The 23,334-nt window shown below is 39.7% G+C and overlaps 1 protein-coding gene across 1 annotated transcript in view; it reads right to left on the reverse strand.

Annotated features, from left to right (window-relative positions):
- Positions 1 to 23,334, reverse strand: part of SYCP2L (synaptonemal complex protein 2 like) — a gene marked incomplete at its 5' end in the record, with an annotated part of 67,287 nt that overhangs the window by 35,511 nt on the left and 8,442 nt on the right. Inside the window, 9 exons of the mRNA XM_080654656.1 lie at positions 6,504 to 6,646; positions 8,671 to 8,731; positions 8,833 to 8,925; positions 14,764 to 14,809; positions 15,439 to 15,491; positions 17,032 to 17,174; positions 18,033 to 18,067; positions 21,258 to 21,343; positions 21,509 to 21,594. Of these exons, the coding sequence (XP_080510782.1) occupies positions 6,504 to 6,646; positions 8,671 to 8,731; positions 8,833 to 8,925; positions 14,764 to 14,809; positions 15,439 to 15,491; positions 17,032 to 17,174; positions 18,033 to 18,067; positions 21,258 to 21,343; positions 21,509 to 21,594 (746 nt within the window). The remainder of the gene's footprint in view (positions 1 to 6,503; positions 6,647 to 8,670; positions 8,732 to 8,832; positions 8,926 to 14,763; positions 14,810 to 15,438; positions 15,492 to 17,031; positions 17,175 to 18,032; positions 18,068 to 21,257; positions 21,344 to 21,508; positions 21,595 to 23,334) is intronic.

Here is a 23,334-nt window from a genome sequence, read left to right on the forward strand (position 1 = left end):
TCTTTGAAAAAGGCCTATTTGCTTTCCTGACAAGAGAGGCAGATTTTCTGAATAGGCACATGTATAGTGGTGACTGAGATACTCCCTAAAACAGAGGCCCATAGATGCCACCTTTGCACTCTTTCTCTGCTTCACTACAGCTCACCAGTATCTGCCAGAAAGGAGATTGTACCATCACTTAGCACCCCAATTTTTGTGGCTGCTACCCAGGGGACCCCTCTAGATCACCTAGCTCTAGTGGATAGAGGGGCTTACACTCACAGTCCCATAGGAATATATATATGTATATCCTATCTAATAAAAGGTTAATATGCAAATTAACCGTCACTCCATCACAAAGATGGCGGCGCCCATAGCCACAAGATGGTGGCGCCCAGTCCTCTCAGCCCCGCCGGAGTCCCCCAGTCCTGGGGGGGCAGCCGCTGAGAGCGAGCAGCATGAGCGGCCTGGCAGAATGCTTGCTTCGTTGCCGTGGCAACAAGTCAAGCATTCTGCGCCCAGCTGCAAATGGGCCCCTGGCCCAGAACGCTTGCGTCATCGACCCGGTGATGAGGCAAGCGTTCCACGCCCAGCTGCAGATGGGCTCCTGTCAGCACTCACTCAATTTACCTGAGTGAGTGCTGACAGGAGCATGTCATCCCTGTGACCTACTCATTTTAATTGGAGGGAAAGAGGTATGCAAGCTAGCAGTGCTGGAGGCCCAAGGAGATGCACAGAACTCCACATGGGGAAATCCGAAAGACACGGCTAATGGAGGCACAGCCACTCTGGGCACTTCGCTAGTGAATGGGGTGTTTTCTTCCCGTTCCTGCTACACCGAGCATGCAAATGCCAGAACCAAGACTGTATAACACAGATAAAACCGATGGGCCTCTGGGCCGCGGAGAGCCTCTGGGCAGTGGGCACGGAGCAGCCAGGCCCCACAGAGAGCTACTGGTGCCTGGATTCGTGCACAGGGCTACTAGTATATGTATATATAATACTAGAGGCCCAGTGAAAGAAATTTGTGCATGGGGAGGGGGTGTCCCTCAGCCCGGCCTGCACCCTCTCACAATCCGGGACCACTCAGGGGATGTCCAACTGCCAGTTTAGGCCTGATTGGGCCTAAATCGGCAGTCAGATATCCCTCTCGCAATCCGGGACTGCTGGCTCCTAACCACTCACCTGCCTGCCTACCTGCCCCTAACCACTCTGCATGCCTGCCTCATTACCCCTAACCACTCACCTGCCTGCCCGATCGCCCCTAACCACTCTGCCTGCCTGCCTGCCTGATTGCCCCTAACTGCTTGCCTGCCTGCCTGATTGACCCTAACCCCACTGCCTGCCTGCCTGATCGCCCCTAACCACACGCCTGTCTGTCTGATCACCCCAAACCACCTCTGCCTTGGCCCCTACCACCAGGACTTCATCAGGAAGGATGTCCAGAATGACATCCAGAAGGTCATTCAGCTGTCCAGTCTAATTAGCATATTATGCTTTTATTATTAGCATATTATGCTTTTATTATTATAGAATATATATATATAAACTGCTGGTTGATGGTCTGTTTTCCAATCAGCCTGAATCTAGGTGTTGATTGAAATCTTCCTTTTGAGATATGGACAACTCTTGACACAACCTCAAATACTAGGAGCCACTGAAAATAAAAAAGGCTGCTTGGACAACCACAGGATTGAGAGATAACTAAAAGCTAGCAAGGGCAAGGTTGAGCAACAAGGCTCATCTCCTCATGAGGCCACTCCTTCAGATTGGGAGAGGTGGATGTTTGATCTAATGCATAGAAACCAACACAGAGAGTTAAGGAAAATGAAGAAACAAAGGAATATGTTCCAAATAAAAACAAAATACACCTTAGAAGAAGACCTTAATGAAAAGAAGGTAAGTGATTTACCTGATAAGCAGTTCAAAATAATGGTCATAAAAATGCTCACCAAATGTGGGAGAATAATGGAGGAACACAGTGAGACCTTAAAAAAAGACATAAAAAACATAAGGAAGTACCAAATAGAAGTCACAAACCTTAATACAGTAACTAAGCTGAAAAATACACTACAGAGGTCCAACAGCAGACTAGATGAAACGAATAAAGGATCAGTGAACTTGAAGACAGGGCAGGGCCGTAGAACTCACCCAACCAGAGCAACAAAAAGAATGAAAAAACGTGAGGATAGTGTAAGGAACTTATGGAGCAACATCAAGCAGACATTCATATTACAGGGATTACAGAAGGAGAAGAAAGAGAGAAAGGGATAGAAACTATCTGAAGACATAATGGCTCAAAACTTCTCTAACCTGGAGTAGGAAATAGACATTCAGATTCAGAAAACCAAAGAGGTTAAAAAAAAAAAAAAAAAAAAAAGAAACCCAAAGAGACACACACCATGACACATTATAAGTAAAGTATCAAAAATTAAGGACAAAAAGAGAATCTTAAGAGCAGCAAGAGAAAAATAATTTGTTACATACAAGGGAACCTCTCTAAGACTATCAGTTTTCTCAATTAAACTGCAGGCCAAGGGTGTGTGGCACAATATATTAAAATTGCTGAAAGACAAAAATTTCCAACCAAGAATACCCTACTTATGATGCTGTCATTCAGAATTGGAGATAAAGTGTTCCAGACAAGCTAAAGAAGCTCATCATTATTAAACCATCTTTACAAGAAATGTCAACAGGACTCTCTAAGCTTAAAAGAAAGGGTGCTAATTAGTAACAGGAAAATATATAGCCCGGCTGGCATGGCTCAGTGGTTAAGCATCAACCTATGAACCAGAAGATCACGGTTCAATCCCCAGGTCAGATCATATGCTCGGGTTGCAGACTCAATCCCCGGTGTGGGGCATGCAGGAGATAGCCGATCAATGATTCTCTCATCATTGATGTTTCTCTCTCTCTCTCTCTCTCTCTCTCTCTCTCTCTCTCTCCCTCTCCCTCTCCCTCTCCCTCTCCCTGTCTCTCTAAATCAATAAAAATATTTTTTTAAAAAGGTGGTGGGTTCAATTCCTGGCCAGGGCACATACCCTGGTTGCAAGTTTGATCCCCAGTAGGGTGTGTGGGGGAGGCAACGGATCGATGTTTCTCTCTCTCGCGCTCTCTCTCTCTCTCTCTTCCTCTTTCTCTTCCTCTGCCTTCTCTCTAAAATCAATTGTAAAAATGTATAAAACTATGAATTATTGATAAAAGTAAATATGTAGTAAAATTCAGAATAATCTAATATAATTATTTATAAAGCTAATTATAATACTTTGTTAAGGGAATACAAAATAAAAAGATGTAAATTTTAACATCAAAAAATAAAATGTAGGGAAAAGAGTAAAAATGCAGAGCATTAGAATATAATCAAACTTAAATTATCAACTTAAAAATAGGCTGTTATAAGTTGTTTTATATAAGCCTCATGGTAACAAAACAAAAACCTACAGTAGACACAAAGAGGATAAAGGAAAAGGAGACTAAGCATAACACTAGAGAAAACCAGCAAATCACACAGGAATAGAGCAAGAAAAGAAAGGAACAGAGGATGTACAAAACAGCCAGAAAGCGATTTACAAAATGGCAATCAGTATGGACCTATCGATAACTTTAAATATAAATGATTTTTTTTTGCTTTTTGCTTTTTCGGTTGAGTGTTTTTTGCTTCTTTGTATTTCAGTTCTTTGACTTGATTCTTGTGTTCCTCTATTCTGTTTCTGGGTCTCTGTATAATATTTTTTATTTCAGTCAGTGTATGTTTAATTTCTAGTTGGTCCTTTTTCATATCTTCGAGGGTCTCGTTATATTTATCGGCCTTTTCTAGGATATTCTTAAAAAGCCTTATAACCGTGGTTTTGAATTCTATATCCAGTCGTTTGTTTTCCTCCATTTCTTTCGTTTGTGATCTGATTCTTTGACCCCGCATTTTCACTGATTCCCTGAGTTGGTAAGGTAGATATTTGTGCTAGGTTTCCAATATGGCCCAGTGGGTCTGCTTCCCCAGTTAACCTGAGGTGGACACTCTTGGTGCACCCCTTTGTGGACTGTGTGTACAGCCTTGTTGTAATTAAGTCTTTATTGTTGTTGGTATCACTGGGAAGAATTGACCTCCGGGCCAGTTGGCTGTAAGGATCAGCTGTGTCTATGCTGGGAGAAGTTCGGTGCTGGAGACAGCCTTATAGGATTAGACTTGCCAAATTGCAATAGCCTCTGTGCTCAGCTTGGATGGGGTGGAGTCTCAGTGTTGGCTTCCCGTCAGCCTTGCCCTTGCGCGCACGTGCGTGCCTTCAGACCTCTGCCTTCCCGGCTCCCGAGTCTCCGCCCGAGAGTCCAGACTCCCCCCACAAGAGCGTGGGTCCCCAGGGGCTCGCCTGGAACTGGGGTTCACTGCAGTCAGAACTGGTGCTCAGTGCAGTCAGGAGCCTCTGACTCCCTTCCACTAGGGAAAGCCTGTGGCAACCTCCGCAGCCTTTGTGCGCACTGGCACGCGCGCGCTTTCAGTCCTCCGCCTTCCCCGGCTCCCGAGTCTCCGCCCGAGAGTCCAGACTCCCCCCACAAGAGCGTGGGTCCCCAGGGGCTCGCCTGGAACTGGGGTTCACTGCAGTCAGAGCTGGGGCTCAGTGCCGTCAGGAGCCTCTGACTCCCTTCCACTAGGGAAAGCCTGTGGCAACCTCCGCAGCCTTTGTGCGCACTGGCCCGCGTGCGCCTTCAGACTTCTGCCTTTCCCAGCTCGAGTCTCCGCCTGAGAGTCCAGACTCCCCCCATAAGAGCGTGGGTCCCCAGGGGTTCGCCCGGAACTGGGGTTCAGTGCAGTCAGAACTGGGGTTCAGTGCGGTCGGGGGCTTCCTTCCCCCTTCCGCCAGAGAAAGTCAGCCAGGCTCTCAGCCGCCCTTCCTCTCTGCGCGCACAAAGCCCCTTTGCCGTACCTCCAATTCTCTGTGAGCTTTTCTTTCCTTCTAGTTGTAGAATTTTCACTCAGCCAGCTTTCCTGTGGTTCTGGATGGTGTCCGTTCTGTCTTTTAGTTGTAGTTTTGAAATTGTTGTGCGAGGCAGCAGTTTAGGTGTTTACCTATGCCGCCATCTTGGTTTCTCCTCAATCTAAATATAAATGAATTCAATTCTCCAGTCAAAAGACATAGAGTGGCTGAATAAATTAAGGAAGAGAGAGAGATCCATCTATACGGGCACACATAGCCTGACAGTGAAGGAATGGGAAAAATATCCCATGCAAATGGAAACCAGACAAAAGCTGAGGTAGCTATACTTACATCAGACAAAATAGATTTTAAAACAAAGACTATCATAAGAGACAAAGAAGGTCATTATATAATGATAAAGGGATCAATCCTACAACACAATATTTATAAATATTTATGCATCTAACATAGGAACACCTACGTATATAAAGCAAATATTAACAAACCTAAAGGAGAAATAGACAAAAACTACATATTTGAAAATTACTAAGAAAGTAAATTAAAAGTTCTCATCACAAGAAAAATAATCTTTATGGCAACAGCTGTTAACTAGACTTGTTGTGGTCATTTTGCTATATATTCAAATGTTGAATCATTATGTTGTACTCTTGAAACTAAAGAGTCATGCACCACTAATGACGGGGATATGTTCTGAGAAATACATCATTAGGTGATGTCTTTGTTAGCGAACATCATTGAGTGCACTTACACAAATCTAGGTGGTATAGCCTACTACACACCTATGCTATATTATATAGCCTATTGCTCTTAGGCTACAATCCTATATAGCATGTTACTGTATAAAACAACATGAGATTAAAACAAACACAACATAAAATGATTCAATCAAAAGACACAGTAAGTCTCAGATGTATGACGCTGTTGCCAATGTAACACAGCATACTGTTTTACAGCAAACTTCTTTCTTTTTTAAAAAAATATATTTTATTGATTTTTTACAGAGAGGAAGGGAGAGGGATAGAGAGCCAGAAACATCGATGAGAGAGAGACATCGATCAGCTGCCTCCTGCACACCCCCTACTGGGTATGTGTCCGCAACCAAGGTACATGCCCTTGACCAGAATCGAACCTCGACCGATGCTCTATCCACTGAGCCAAACCAGTTAGGGCGGCAAACTTTTTTCATAATAAAGAGAAAGAATACTCTAAAGAAATGACAAAAAAATATAGTGTAGTAAATTTATAAATCAATGATATTGTTGTTTATCATTATTAATGATTATGTGCTACACTTTTATGCAACTGGCTGTGGGTTTGTTTACATGCACTTCATTACAAATGCATTGCACTATGATGGTGTTATGAGTGCTTTGCTCTCACCAGGTGATAGGAGTTTTTCAACTCCATTATAATCTTATGGGACCACCCTCATCTATGAGTCTGTCACTGACTGAAAAATTGTTATGTGACACATGACTGTATAATATTATGTTGATTATACTTCAATTTTAAAAAAACCCAACATGGAAATTTAAGAGACATGAAAACATACAAAAACACAGTCAAATAATTAAAGAGAATTAAACCTGCCACCTGTTTGTCTTCTCCTAAAGCTTTAATGGAAGCTTGTGATATGTTGAATTGCAAATCAAAATGAATTTCTACTTTCCTCACTTCCTTGTTTCCAATATTAATAGGCTTCAAGTAAATGATGAACATCTTTTTCTTTTCAGTTTCTAGCAAAAAATAAAATATACCAATGTATATCAACACATTAAAAGTTTGTATTTTATAATTTTAAATAAGTACACCAAGATATTTGTCAACAGTCCAGATTTTTCTGCAATGAGTAGTTGAAAAGAAATCATATTTTTAAAAGTTACATAAGCCAAAACTCAACCCCATATATCATCTCTGGTATTTTTTCTTAATATGAACAATGATTTTGTTTGGTACAACCACCTTAGAAAGATTAAAAGTACTGATTTTGTTTCTCCCCCGCTCCCATGTTTTTCTTCTCCTTAAGGATTCTAGTTCCAGGATCCATTTTCTTTGTCAAAATTTCACAATTAAAAACAAACAAACCAACCTGAAACTAACCTGGAGGCAAAAGAGTTGTTCACTTTTTTGAAATTTGTTAAATTATAGAACTTTTATTCACAGATGCATTTAAATATAGGTTGAACAGATAATATTTTCTTCCTGCTGCCCCCAAATTACACTCAACATTAAAGCTGTTTATAGCTTGCCACCAGCATTATTCTGGTAGGCTTGTCCGTGTTAAATCTGTCTGTGGTTTGTTTTTTTTGTTGGTTGGTTTGTTTTTTTTTTACTTTAAAGTCTAATTTTAGAATAGATTAATTCAGATGTGTACCAGTGTGTATTTTGCAAAATGTTCATTTAAAAAAAATTGTTTGTAAATTATCCATTGTTTTTGAGTATGCCCAATTGATGCAATAAAATTTTCATTGTCTTATAAAGCCTTGATGATCAAACACTGATACTGTGAAGCTTTGTGGATTTTAGAAGTGTGAAATAAAGCAACCAAGTTTAAATAATTTTTAAAAAGTTACTTTGAAGTTATTTTTATTAGGTTCACATGTGTGTTTATAGACACACAAATGATGAAGTGGTTAATCTGACAGAAATAGAAAGTAACTAATCTTAGCAGCATAGCAATGGAGATATCCTTATCTATTAAAACCATTTTTCAAAGAGCATTTTGTGAATACAAAGCTATCATATGCAACAGGTATTTAACTTCCCAATATATTAAGCACAACATTCATTCTCATTCTATCTCTCTCCCAGATCCCACTTATTTCTAAAATTCAAATTCAATGTCACTGTTTGCAATCTGAGAAGGAAGGTGAGTGATAGAGGTTTAAGAAACGGGGTCAGAGGGATGCTATTTAGACAGAGGTGGCACATACCCACATAAACTCATTGATAATTACCATAAATCTGTGGGGTGGGAAGGGAAGGACAGGTCCCACAGCCATTTTTTTAAATGATGGTACAAAAAATAACATTTGCCATGTTTAAGTGTACAGTTCATTTGTTAATATATATTGTTGTACAACAGATCTTCCAGAACATTTTCATTTTGTAAATCTGAAACTGTACGCATTAAACAACAAGTCCCCATTTTCCCCTCCCCACAGATCCTGATAACCACCATTCTACTGCCTCTATCAATTTGAGTTCTTTAGATACCTCATATAAGTAGAATCATACAGTATTTGTCCTTTTATGACTAGCTTTTTTCACTTAGCATAATGTCCCCAAGGTTCATCCATGTTGTCAGAATTTCTTTCCTTTTTAAGCTGAATAATATTCCACTGTATGTAAACACCCCATTTTGTTTATTTATCCACTGATAGGCACTTAGGTTGCTTCCACCTCTTGGCTATTGAGAATAATGCTACAATGAAAAGGGGTGTATAAATATCTCTTGGAGTCCTGTGTTCAATCCTCCCAGATATATACCCAGAAGTGATATTGCTAGATCACATAGTAATTTAATTTTTAATTTTTAAAAAAACTAAACCATTTCTACAATGAGAAAACCAGGCATGTAATTGAACCCCAAAGTCACAAAGCAAAGAAGTCACCAGTTCCGTTCCCTTGCATCCTGGTCCTAAGCACAGTGCTCCTTCCACCACACTTCCACCCCAAGGCACTAAATCTGCTCTGTAATTAACTAAACATATACTGCAACTATAAATAGAAATAATACTCTGATAGTTTATCATCTTACCTATTATGCTGAAATTAATCACTGCTTCCTTCAAAAGTCTTACTGAGTCCCACAGAGCACTCTTGGGGGAAAAAATAAGTGAAATTCATGAGCATATAATACATACTTGCATAAGAACAATCTCTAAGTGCTTAAGTTTAAACATAAATCAAACGTGATTACCTCGGTACTATCTATATAAAAAGTTACACTCTGACTTCCTAGGTTGAAATCAATCCAAAATTTCTCTAATTTTTCATCTGCTGGTTTTCTCAACTGTAAGATATAATTTCAGCATAAATTATACACATAAGTACCATGTCAAAGGGTCAAATGAAAAAATTTCCACTAAAAACAGAAGTGCTTTTCCTTAAACACCACCCTAATATTACAGAGTATCTCTATGGAGAGCGGCTACAGTGTTTGGACAGGTTCAAGCCTCGGACTAATGAGAGGGCACAGTCCTCTCATTGCCACGTGCCAAGTCCCAGCTTGGAGGGCAGAGCCCTCCCAGCACAATTACAGCCAACAGCTATAGTTGTAAGCTTGAACCTATGGTCCAAAAATGTGGCCCCACATGCCTGAATGATGTGGGCTTGATAGAGTTCAGGTACATGTAATTGAATAGGATCTAAACCCACAAGAATGTTGTAAACATCTTGACCACGCCCTTACTTTGCCTCGTGGAATCCTGCTATAAAATAAAGACACAGCTTGTAGTCCGTGACACTGTTGCTAGCTCTCCATCAGAGAGGACAGTGTCCCACCGAGACCCAGCTTTCATTCTCTTGTCTGTCTTTTCTCAATCCTTCACTGCCCCCACTCAGGCTCACTGAACCTGGCTGAGCTGGTGCCGCACATAAGGCGCCCTGGGGCTGAGTATGCCATGGCGATGCCAGCTCACCACATATCTCTTTATTGCCTTACTCATTTCTGCAAACAAAAGGAAGGTCACAATTTTATACAACTAAATTATTTCTGGAAAAAACACCACTATCCTTAACTATTTAATATATGTTCAAATGTGTCAGAGCAGAGGATTCTGTTCACACAAACTTTTTTTCCTGGTGAAATCACAGAGACAACTGTTTTATGTCTAAACAGTAACAATTCACACTGCATATGGATGGAAACTTCTATCACAGGAAGTACTGTGATCAAATATAAGTGATTATTTGCCTTCTAACTTACCATCTATTACAGTGGTTGGCAAACTGCGGCTCGTGAGCCACATGAGGCTCTTTGACCCCTTGAGTGTGGCTCTTCCACAAAATACCACGGCCTGGGAGAGTCTATTTTGAAGAAGTGGCATTAGAAGAAGTTTAAGTTTAAAAAATTTGGCTCTCAAAAGAAATTTCAATTGTTGTACTGTTGATATTTGGCTCTGTTGACTAATGAGTTTGCCGACCACTGATCTATTAGAATAGAGCTAAGACCTAAATATTTCAAATTATCTTCATTTAGTTATTATAAAATCAATATATGCTTATAGTAAAAAGAGTCAAACAGAAGAACCAAGATGGTGGCATAGGTAAACGCCTGTACTTGCTGCCTCCCACAACCACAACAAAATTACAACTAAAATGAAGAACAAAATTACAACTATCATCCAGAACCACAGGAAAGCTGGCTGAGTGGAAGTACTACAATGAGAGAAGTAAAGAAGAAAGCACACTGAGACTGGTTGGAGGTGTGGAGGCACAGAACAGGCTGGTCTGGCACCCACGTGTGCCGCTTTTTTAATCAGGAGGGAGATCGCCTCTGCGGAGGCTGCACGGAGGAGGAGCGAAGGGTCCCAGCCCCACGCCAGACCCCCCAGCCAGAGTCCCAGAGCTGGGGAAAGAAGTCCCTATGGGCAATAAGAACTACGAACTGTAAAAACCAGTGTGGACTGGGGCTGAGTGACACACAGGCTGCTAGAGACCCAGCTGCTCCTCTTAAAAGGCCGGCACCACGAACTGAATTTACAAGCTCCCACTCCCTGAGCTCCAGTGCACATACGGGGAGAAACTGGACTGTCTGCAGGAACTCGGGGGCGGCTTTCTTCCAGACAGAGGTGCTTGCAGCAGTCACTGTTCCTGTGCTGGGACCTCTCCTGTGCAGGGCTGACTGGCAGCCATTTCTGTTTGCTCCGACCTGGTGATTCCCTGAGACCCCACCCACCCAATTTACAACCCTACCCAAGCAGTGCGCAGCAGCTTTTGCATATGAATAGTCTGTCCTTTTTGAGGCTAAAACTCTTGTCAAACAAGCTACAGCTGGGTCAGGGAGCTCCAAAACAATCAATAAAAGGCCCAAGACCCCAGTGCCTTACTTCACAGCTGGGCCTCGTCTGGGCACTTCCAAACCTGATACAAAGAGGAGGAATCTGCAGATCTCTCAGTAGCTCCTACTGGATGGCCCCAGGCAGTGGCTGACTTTGCACCTCCCTGGAGACCCAAGAGCCAGTGTACCAGTGGTCAGTGTGAGACCATACAGATTACAATTCTTCACATCCGTAAGTGACACACTCAAGGGGCAGACTCAGTGAGCACCAAAGCCCCACTGAAGCAAGTCCTGCTCCATAAGGTTGTCTCCTGCACAGCAACTCTCCCACTGTAGTCGCAGCTGGTCCCCACAGCCAATTGAGGTCAGTTCCTCCCAGTGTCACCAACAGCAATCAAGGCTCAACTACAACAAGACTGTGCACACAGATCACAAAGGGGTGCACCAAGAGTGTCCACCTCAGGTGATGGGGAAGGCTGAGCCACTGAGCCCTATAGGACACCTACCACACAAGGCCACTCTATAAACTCAAGGAGACTTAGCAGCTACCCAATACATAGAAACAAACACAGGGAAGGAGCCAAAATGCAGAGGCAAAGAAACATGTCACAAATGAAAGAAATGGAAGAAAGCAAACTACTGGGTATAGAGTTCAAAACCATGGTTATAAGGTTTTTCAAGAATTTCCTAGAAAAGGCCGATAAACTTAGCAAGACCCTCGAGGATATAAAAAAGGACCAACTAGAAATTAAGCATACACTGACTGAAATAAAAAATATTATACAGAGACCTAACAGCAGACTAGAGGATCGCAAGAATCAAGTCAAAGATTTGAAATACAAAGAAGCAAAAAGCACTCAATCGGAAAAGCAAAAAGAAAAAAGAATCCAAAAATTTGAAGATAGTGTAAGGAGCCTCTGGGACAACTTTAAGCGTACCAACATCCGAATTATGGGGGTGCCAGAAGAAGAGAGAGAGCAAGATACTGAAAACCTATTTGAAGAAATAATGACAGAAAACTTCCCCCACCTGGTGAAAGAAATAGACTTACAAGTCCAGGAAGCGCACAGAACCCCAAACAAAAGGAATCCAAAGAGGACCACACCAAGACACATCATAATTAAAATGCCAAGAGCAAAAGACAAAGAGAGAATATCAAAAGCAGCAAGAGAAAAATAGTTAGTTACCTACAAGGAAGCACCCACACGATTGTCAGCTGATTTCTCAACAGAAACTATGCAGGCCAGACACGAGTGGCAAGAAATATTCAAAGTGATGAAAAGCAAGAACCTACAACCAAGATTACTCTACCCAGCAAAGCTATCATTCAGAATTGAAGGGCAGATAAAGAGCTTCACAGATAAGAAAAAGCTAAAGGAGTTCATCCCCACCAAACCAGTATTATATGAAATGCTGAAAGGTATCTTTAAGAAAAGTAAGAAGAAGAAAAAGGTAAAGATAAAAATTATGAACTACAAATACATATCTATCAACAAGTGAATCTAAAAATCAAGTGAATAAAAAATCTGATGAACAGAATAAACTGGTGAATATAATAGAATCAGGGGCATAGAAAGGGAGTGGACTGACAATTCTCAGGGGGAAAGGGGTGTGGGGGGTGCGGGAAGAGACTGGACAAAAATCGTACACCTATGGATGAGGACAGTGGGGGGGAGGTAAGGGCAGAGAGTGGGGTGGGAACCGGGTGGAGGGGACCTATGGGGGGAAAAAAGAGGAACAATTATAATAATCTGAACAATAAAGATTTATTAAATTAAAAAAAAATCCAAAAATATGAAGATAGTGTAAGGAGCCTCTGGGACAACATCAAGCATACCAACATCTGAATTATGGGGGTGCCAGAAGAAGAGAGAGAGCAAGATACTGAAAACCTATTTGAAGAAATAATAACAGAAAACTTCCCCTACCTGGTGAAAGAAATAGACAAACAGGTCCAGGAAGCACAGAGAACCCCAAACAAAAGGAATCCAAAGAGGACCACACCAAGACACATCATAATTAAAATGCCAAGAGCAAAAGACAAAGAGAGAATATTAAAAGCAGCAAGAGAAAAACAGTTAGTTACCTACAAGGGAGCACCCATACCATTGTCAGCTGATTTCTCAACAGAACTATGCAGGCCAGACACGAGTGGCAAGAAATATTCAAAGTGATGAAAAGCAAGAACCTACAACCAAGATTACTCTACCCAGCAAAGCTATCATTCAGAATTGAAGGGCAGATAAAGAGCTTCACAGATAAGAAAAAGCTAAAGGAGTTCATCACCACCATACCAGGATTATATGAAATGCTGAAGGGTATTCTTTAAGAAGAGGAAGAAGAAGAAAAAGATAAAAGATATGAACAACAAAGTGACAATAAATACATATCTATCAACAGTTGAATCTAAAAATCAAATGAATAAAAAATCTGATGAATAGAATAAAGCAGTGAATGGAATAGAATCAGGGGCATGGAAATGGAACAGACTGACGATTCTCAGAGGGGAGAAGGTGTGTGGGGGGGTGCAGGAAGAGATTAGACAAAGATCTTATATGCATGTATGCATTAAATATGGACATAGACAGTAGGGTGGCCATAGCCTGGTTTGGGGTGGGAACTGGGTGTAAGAAAGCTATGGGGGAAAAAAAGATGGACATCTGTAATAATATCAACAATAAAGATTTTTTTAAATAAAGCTATGAAGACCAAAAGAAAGAAAAACACAAAAGAAAAAAAAAAAGAGTCAAACAGCATGGTGTTTATATAGAAACAGCAAATATCTCCTTCTCTGCCACCCCCTACTTCCCAGAGGTACCTTCACATAGGCACCATTAACAATGCCTTTGTTTTCTCCCATACATGTTGTAGACATATATCAGGAAATATAGTTTTTATTCCACAACAATGAAGCACACACGAGGCTTACTATTCTACCACCTGGTTTTCCACAAAACAGTAAATCTTGGACACCTTTTCATCACATATACCTACTTTCTGATAGCTATAGAGTTAAATAAAGGTTTTTATGTTACTGGAAGCCAGTGTAAGAGCCATGATTGTAGCTGATGGAAAATCTGAAGTCCAAGAAAGAAGAACCCAACAGAGATTAGACTCCCCAGACAATTAGAAGGAAAAATAGAATTTAGATACAGAAGTCAGGCTACCAAAACCAGTTCCAGAGAGAAATTTGTAGTATAGTCATGAGTTACAGATGCAGTTCGCAGAGGCCAAGAAGGGGGTTCTGAACCCAAAACAAATAAATGGTTAATTAGGACATTCTGAAGACTTGGTCTAGGAAACCCCCAATAAAGTCAAGGTTCAGATATCTGTTGCAGGGTGGGACACCAGAATATGAAGGACCTTGGAAATCAAAGGAAGTAGTAAAAAGAAGCTGCTCAATTATAGACTATAAAGTACAAAATAGAATTATTTAGAAAAAAGGAAAGTGTCCCCAATTTGCTGGAGATGGAGTAGGAATCATCAACTGTGTGGAAAGAAGCAAAATAGTTGCTCTTTTTTATCCAGACATGAATAATGTTAACTACTAACAGAGTAAAAATAAGGCTAGGTTCCTGTAATTGAGCTCATGAACACATATACACCCTAAAATGTCTTGATCTAATAATAACAGCAGGGCACTTAAACTTACTGGTAATGCACCATAGTTACAGTATGAGAGAAGACAGGGGAAAGGGGCAATAAGCTTCAGAGTTGAGACCTCTCTACAAGAAGTAAGCTTCCTTTTTAAAGAGCTCTTCTGAGAAGTAAGAGCAGCATGACTAAGTAAACCTAACCATGGGTTTCATTACACACCACCCTCACAGCCCGCAAGAAATACAAACATACCTCATGCCAATCAGCAAAAGCGGCAATACATGGAAATGTATAGACCCTGTAAAACACTTCACAATTAAAAAAGCAATAATATGGATGAAACCCATGCACCACCTACAGATGTTCTACAAACAAGCATTTATAACTAGGGGATGACATCAAGTCTCTTGGTACCAAGTATTGAAGAGGACCTTGAACCTGCCAGTGGAGATCCATTTTGGCTAGATTTCAAGTCTCCATCTGTTAGCCTACAAGCCAGGTTTACCAATACTATATCTCTGCTCAGTCACTTGGCAAAATCCCCAATGAAAGAAGTGAATTTGGCAAATATCTTCTCATCAAGTACTTTACTGTCCATAATACACCTATCCCTAGTGGCCTCAAGTATGTAGGGGATCACTCTTCATAAAATCTTCCCAGAGGACGTAATGTTAAAAATACTCCAAATCATAAATATGCTAAAAGACTGATAGAGATTATTTTTCCAAACACAAATGAATCAATAGGGAGAATGAGTCTAATCTTCTGAGGTTTCTACTCAATAACTCAGTAGTACTCAATAAATTATGAGTCCTATATTCTTTCCTAAAATAAAATAATAAAATAAAATAAATCCTAGATTTTTTTGAAATTAGACATTTTCAAATACAACTAGCCAATAAAATAATGCTCAGAGAAACATCTTACCTTCTTTGGTCACCAAGTCTGTTGTTTAGGTAATTGAGAAACAGCCTACTGTCCTTCAAAGTAAATAATGCAAGTTTTTTAATAGAACACCAAGATGTCTTAAATAGTACTACCCTCACCAGCATGTAAGGGCCAGTGTTTGCCTCTAAATTTCCAGGATCTAGTAATATCACAAGGCTTCACAAGGATTCATTATTATGTGCTAACTAAAATAATACTTTGTGTCACAAAGAGGAGGCTCCAGACATATGTTCCAGAAGGAGTCCCCCAGCCAGGAGATTTTCAACTGAGGAATATGTAGGTCTCCAAAAGTTATATGTGAAATTACATACTCTTCTCTCCTGGTGAAAAGAGTAGCAATAGAAATTCATCTTACTGATGAGCTGGATTACAATATTTGACTAACCCACTGGGCATCCATTTCCCTAACATCTGCCCAGCATAAGCCAACCATAAAACTTACTGACTTTGGGTTTACCTGGGTATATTATCACCTGCCAATTTTCCTTATCCAGAATACTCTTTCCTGCAATTTCTGAGTTTTCTGTCCCAGTATATGTTCTAAGAATAAAGAATCTTTTTAGAGTTCTCCTATCCAACAGCTCTTAGAAAGGTAAATGTGTTGCCTCCAAAATTCAAAAGCCAAAGAGACTCTGATACAGGCATTTTTGTCCCTTATGTCAAAGCAATGACTGGCTGTTGTCTTCAGTCCTTACCCTCTGTCTATATTCAGCACGAAATATACAACAGTATTGTAAGTCTTCATATAAAAACAGTTCAATTAAGGAGTTGATGGCTCTGGAGTGGGGGGTATGACTTGAAAACCAAGATAATTACTTTTTTCCTATTTTCATCTAATTTCCATGCAGATGAGGGAATGACACAGAGGAGAAAAGAAACTAATATCTGAGTGTCCACAACATGCCTAGCACTTTCATTTTCTCTCATTTAATTCTCTAAATATTGAGGTCAGCTTCATTTTCATTTTACAGATAAAGCCACTCAGGTTTCTCCTAAATCAACTTGACAAAATGCAAGTATCAAAATACTAGTACATATAAATCAGGGAGGTGGGACTCCCGGGGCTCATGGTGTTTCTATATAGATCAAACTGTATCCTGGCTATTGCAGATCTGGCAATAGGCTCAAAGTCAAATATAATATATTTAATTATATATTTAAAGGTTTGGATTTAACAAAATCCTAACTGCATAGCCATTTACCAAAAAGCATATGTTCAACATGAATACAGCTATAAAGAATTTTACCTTTTCTGCACTGGCCAGTGTGGTCAGTGGTTAGAGTGCCAGCCCAAGAACCGAAAGGCCTCTGTTTCAATTCCAGGTCAAGGGCACATACCTGGGTTGCCGTTAGCTCCCTGCCCCACCCCATCAGGGCACATGAGGGAGGGAGGCAACTAATCAATTTGTCTCTCTCACATTGATTTCTCTCTCTCTCTCTCTCTCTCTCTCTCTCCCTCCCTCCCTTCCTCCCTTCCACTCTCTCTAAAAATCAATGGATAAAATAACTTCAGGTAAGAATTAACAACAACAAAAAATATATAAACAGAATTTTGAGGACCAGGAATCGCACCGTTTCAAATTCTTGATCCTTAATTTTTTTGAAAGCTTCAGCAATGATGTCATCATCAAACCACTGATGGACAAGGTCACCCCTTGATTTTTTAGTTGTCAGTCTACACAATGCTTCAGAAAGAGCAACCTGCTGACCATAATCTAGAGATTAAAAACATGGCAGACATGGGTAATTCTGGGCTCAAAACAAAAGAATAAATGAGTTCCAAAGATTAGTACTTGCTCTAAGAAATTCCATCTTAGAAGCCTAGCATTGTCTTATAAGCAGCAAGATGTATCCTGGAGTAGTTACAATAATATAAATTCAATATTTAAGAAATAGTAGGAGAAAATCTAAATAATATGTCAGCATATAACAATTTTAAATAAATATCTTTGCATTTTATATTACATATATTAAACATTCATCAAAAGCCGTTCATCAAATAGCCTTTAAAAATACTTCTACTACAAAGATTAAATTTCAAGACTGATTGTGGAATTTCACAGATTAATAAAAACTACATATTTCAACATGTTTAAATCTCAAATAATTCTAAGGATAAAAAGAAAGTTGCAGCTTTATATGTACATCAGGATGAGATTTAGAAAATGCTTTTAAAATCGCAAAATAATAATGTATGTTGCTTTTGAATACATAGTGAAAAAGTAAAACAATATACTTAGGAATGAAAAACATATCTAAGTCAAGGATTACCTCCACCAATGAAGAGGGTATTGGGAACAGCGACTTGGACACAGATTTAGTTTTTAAATATTTGAAACAAATGTGGCAAAAATGATATTTGATAAAGTTGGTTGGTGAGTAAATGAGCATTCTTTAATTATTCTTTATGGTTTTTAGCATGCTGAAATTTCTCATAGTAAATGAAAAACAAAATCCTAATTCTTATTTTCAATTTGGCCATAATTTATTCCCCATAGTTTCAAGATGCTTAAAAAACAACAACAATGTCCAATATTAATATTCTTATATTTAAAATTCTAAACATTTCTTACCACCCACAGTCAAGATTGTTCTTGCAAAATCTTTCCTGAAAAACATTTAGAAAAACTGCATTTTACAGAAATGAACCTAAGTAAGCAAAACTTCACTCTATTGACATTAGAATTTAAAACCAAGATTTATATTTTTGAAATATTTATTTCAATTCAGCATCAGCATTTTCTGAATGTCAAAAATAGATTTTTATGGCAATTTTTCTCAAGTTTGTATATTAATGACTTAAATGTGCATTTTTTAAGACACACACACACACACACACACACACACTCACACACACACCGCTGCAGTTGTTTCTCCTTCTGATCTCTGAGGATTCATCAAATGTTAAGATTCTGGATTTTATAATCATCTCACCAACCTTGTGAGGATGTGTGCCCTTTTTTAACATAGTTTAACATCTGGAAGAAATATTAACAACAGGTGCTGTGAGTCTTTCCAGTGAGTTTTTTGAACTTATTTTTAAAACTGACTATATTACAGGTATAATGGGATTAAGTTATTACATTATTGTAACTAACACAGACTCCCATTTGTACACAGAGTGCCCCCAACTTATAATGGTTTGACTTATATATTTTCGACCCACAATGGTGCAAAAACCACATGCATAATAAATTACATAATACAGTCAACATTTTATTATAAAATAGGCTTTGTGTTAGATGATTGTTCCCAACTTTAGACTACCATAGTATTCTAAGCACATCTAAGGTAGGCTAGGCTAAGCTATGATGATCAGTAGGTTAAGTATAGTCAATTCATTTTCAACTAATAATATTTCCAATTTATGATGTGCTTATTGGGACATAATCCCATCCAAAGTAGAGGAGCATCTGTATTTAATAATTTTAATTAAATGCTAACAAGTGTGATGTAGACTTTTTTTAATGTTTGAAATAACTGTCATTTTAAAGAACATGTTAAGAAATCTTGGAGTACTTCGGTTTCTCATAATAAAAGATTGATTTGTTACTTAAAAAGAAGCCTTAATACAGCACCACTGAGAGTTCTGCTTAATTTTATACTTGCATATTTTACTTAAAATCTAGAATACTCCAAACTTTCTGGAACACACAAACAATAAGGTAGGATCATAGGATTAGACTGAAAGCTTAGGAGAAAATTTCAGTCAGCTCCAAACCCAGAACCTCCTGATCAGTTTGAAGGACATTAAATAAACTGTGATTTTACAATAACATCGTCATCTGCAGTTACTGTTTACAAAACTGCTTTTACCTTAAACTTTGTAGATGCTTACATTTTTTGTTTGTTTTAAGATGATGGTAATTTGTGCATTTAAGTCTGTTCAGAGCAGAGCTAAAAGTATCATTGTCTTCTTTCGGATTACACTCAGGGGTCTAACAGGCAGTGTGATTTTTTTTTTTAACACACTTGAAAAAAGGTTGCAGTAACCAGACTTTCATATATAACTTGGTGATTATCGAAGTCTAAATACACCACTAAGAATAATGATTGTGTGCTAGCCAGGTGGCTCAGTTGTTTGGAGCACTGTTCCCTGCACCTGAAGGTTTTGGGTTCCATACTCGATCAGCATGCTTAAGGGAGGCAACCATCAATGTTTCTCTCTTGCGTCGAAGTTTCTCTCTCTCTTTCTCCCCCTTCCTCTCTCTCTAAATATATTTTTTAATTGATTTTAGAGAGGAAGAGAGAGATAGAAACATCAATGATGAGAGAGAATCATTGAACGGCTGCCTCCTGCATGCCCCCTACTAGGGATCGAGCCCGCAACCCGGGCATGTGCCGTTGGTCGGAATTCAACCCGGGACCCTTCAGTCTCCAGGCCGACGCTCCATCCATTGAGCCAAACTGGCTAGGGGTCTCTCTAAAAAATCAATTAGAACATATCCTTGGGTAAGGATTTTTTAAAAAGAAGAATGATTTCCCTAATGTATTCAATAAATATTTTTTAGGAAAACCTTAGTGGAAAAACTGCATCCTGCAAAGACTAGCTAAATGGACAAACATGATAGCAATGAGCTCATGCCGACCAGTCACCTCTTCCAGGCCTACACTAAACCTGGTCGCCCTTCCTCACGCAGTCATGGCTGCTTGTCACATGAAGGACTGCGTGCCATCTGACATCACCAATGCTAGTTAGTGGTTAGTTCACAGTCATAGGTTTAAGTTCAATTTCAAAACAAGGGCTGGTTTTGCTCTTTCCATGGTCACACATTACAACCTTCACTCCAAATTTCAATGTCCCCAAACTACATAATTGTAAGTGAGGCACCAAAATGCAATATAAATTCCATGCCCTATTGGTATGTTAATAGTTGGTAACGTTTGGATATTTCCTCTCTACTAGGTAATGTGCTCATCACTTTCAATGGATTGCCTGATTCAACCAGTACTTAACTATCAATTAGGTATTAATGTTGGCTCCATTTTATAGGCAAGCAAACCGATGTACAGTGAGGTTAAGACTGTGCTCTAGATAATGCAATGAGCATAAATGGCAAAATCAGGATCTGAAGCCAAGAAGTTTATCAGCAGGGTCTGTACTCAACAGTGTCCCATGAGTAACTAGCAATTTTGTTTACAGTGACAGTGAAAAAATTATCTATAGCCCGAGAAAGCATTTTACCTCACAAACCTGATGGGGAAAAAAATTATAAACCCATACTACTAAAAACAAACAAACACAAAAACAAAACATACTACAAAAAAACAAAAAATCCATACTCCTAAAATCAAACAAATAAAAACAAAACAGCCCCAGCTGTTTTGGCTCAGTGAATAGAGCGTCAGCCTGGGGACTGAAGGGTATCGGGTTTGATTCCTGTCAAGGGCACATGCCTGGGTTGTGGGCTTGATGGGGGGGGGGGGGGGGGACGTGCAGAAGGCAGCTGATCAATAGTCCTCTCTCAGCATTAATGTTTCTATCTCTCTCCCTCTCCCTTCTTCTCTGAAATCAATAAAAATGTATTTTTTTAAAAAAAACTGAGGTAATAAAAATAAAAAACAACACACACACACACACACACACACACACACACACACACACCATACTACTAAAAAAAGAAAAGCTTAACAAAGGCTAGCTTTTTCCTCAGTCCTTCTTTACTGCTTAGCATAGTGCCAGACTCCTTATAAGTGCAAAGCATTTGCTGAAGGAAGGAATGAAGTGATCAGGCCTGAGGAGAACAAAGAGAGATTCTGTCTGACATCATCACATAGTTGAGTACAAGGTCACTTACATGAGATGACACTGGTCTTCTAATGAGGGGAGTTTTCTCTTTTCCCAAGGTACAGCCTGCAAAATGCTGTTCAAAGTCATCAAAGCCTGTTCAGAGTTGGAGAAAAGCATCCATAGAGAAGAAACAAAACAGGGACCAAGTTACTGCAGTTACTGTTTATAAAATTGCTTTTACCTTAAACTTTGTAGATGCTTACATTTTTTGTTTGTTTTAAGATGATGTTGTTATCTGTTTTGTTATTTGCAACTTACCTCTTGTTGAATCAAATGATTTACTGTCTTTTCTGTCACCAGAAATCCTAAGGTAAACATGAAGGAATCCAACATCTGAATTTTTCCTGAAAATATAATTTTAAAACAATCAAATGGATGCCGGAAAGAATAAGGCAAGAAAAGGCAACAGTCTAAGATGAACACAGAGAACACAGAACTAAATGAGAAAGAAACATGTAATATGAAAATTGAAGTTATTCTAGATATTTCAATCTGAGGAAACTTAATATAAGAAATTAATTACAAAAACAATGAAAAAAACTAAGAAGTCAAATTGGAAACAATGAGGTGGCCCAGAAATTAACATCATTAACATAATTACTAGCCCCCTCCCAGCCGCACCCTCCCCCAAAGTCACCTAGAGAAAGTAAGAAGTATTACCAGATCCCAGGAGTCAAGGTCACATAGCAAAGGCTCTAGTAACATGAATGGGCCAGAGCCACAGAGACTCTGCAGACTCCTGGAGGTGGCACCTCTGCAGAAGGGAGGGGAGAAATGCCTTCGCTGCTCCTTCCTGCTTCTAATTTCTTTCCTTTGGCTAAACCTAGCAGGCAGTCAGTTGATAAGAAAACCCAAGAAAAATAGTTCTCTGTAATACAAAGTGTACTACAAAGGGGAGAGAAAGAGGGAGAGGGAGAGGGAGAGGGAGGGAGGGAGGGAGGGAGGGAGGGAGGGAGGGAGGGAGGGAGGGAGGAAGGGAGGGAGGGAGAAGGGAGGGAGAAATGGATATAAAAGCAGAGGCAGATCACACCCACACAAAGGACGCAAAGATGTAATAGCAGAATTCAAGTCTGCACTGGAAGCAGTGAGCAGAATTAGTTCAAGCGATGGCTTCCAAGAAAAACTTAAGAACTGCTTTCAAAATACATGGGGGGAAAATGACAAAAAAAATGATGCATATTAAGACAAAAAAGATGTAATGGATGAACAACAGATAATCTTACAAAGAGACTAGAATAGAAGGAGTAACTGTAAGGGAGTTTTTGGTGCCTTCCCATCATCCTTTCCCCTTCCTCTGTTATGTAGCAGTCTTTCTATGTGACAGGTGGACTTGCTTCAGGGGTGGATCCTGATTGGCTTAAGCTATGATGGGACATCCTACTCATCTTTTCATAGTGATTGGTTCATTAAGGGGGGCATCCCGTTAGAACAAAGCTAGGGCTTTCTTTTGGTGGTTGAAGAAAGAGAAAGTTTCTTTCCCTGGACATGAACCTAGAAGCACTAAGTGCTGGTTACTGGCCACCATCTAACAACCATCAGATTCGAGACTCTGAGAAAGGCGGAATTGAAAGAACTTCAGTGAATGGCACATAGCCACAACCAAACTTCTCCTGAAACTCCAGTCTCTGGACTTTTTAGCTCCTGTGCCTGAAATTCATCTTTATCATCCAAGCCTACTTGAACTAGATATTGTGACATATACCAAAAAACACTTTAACTCAGTGGTTTTCAACTAGAGATGATTTTACCCCCACCTTCACCCAGGGGGGCACTTAGCAATTTTTGGAGATCTTTTTAGCTTGTTACAACTGGGGAAGTGGGAGGGGCTGCTATTGGCATCTAGCAGATAAAGGCTATGGAGACTGCCAAACATCCTAGATGTACAGGACAGCAATCACCCCCAAACAAAGAATTATCTGGCCCCAAATGCCAATAATGTCAGAGTTGAGAAACGCTGCTCTAACTGATAAAGTTATCAAAGAATAAAATGTTCCAAAAGGGACAAGTAAGATTTGATTCAATATAACTCATCAAGAACCACCTAAAACAAACTTGTTGTGTGTGCAATGCTCTCAACACTTAAT

Source organism: Plecotus auritus (genome assembly GCF_963455305.1).
Source record: "Plecotus auritus genome assembly, chromosome: 2".
Taxonomy (NCBI): domain Eukaryota; kingdom Metazoa; phylum Chordata; class Mammalia; order Chiroptera; family Vespertilionidae; genus Plecotus; species Plecotus auritus.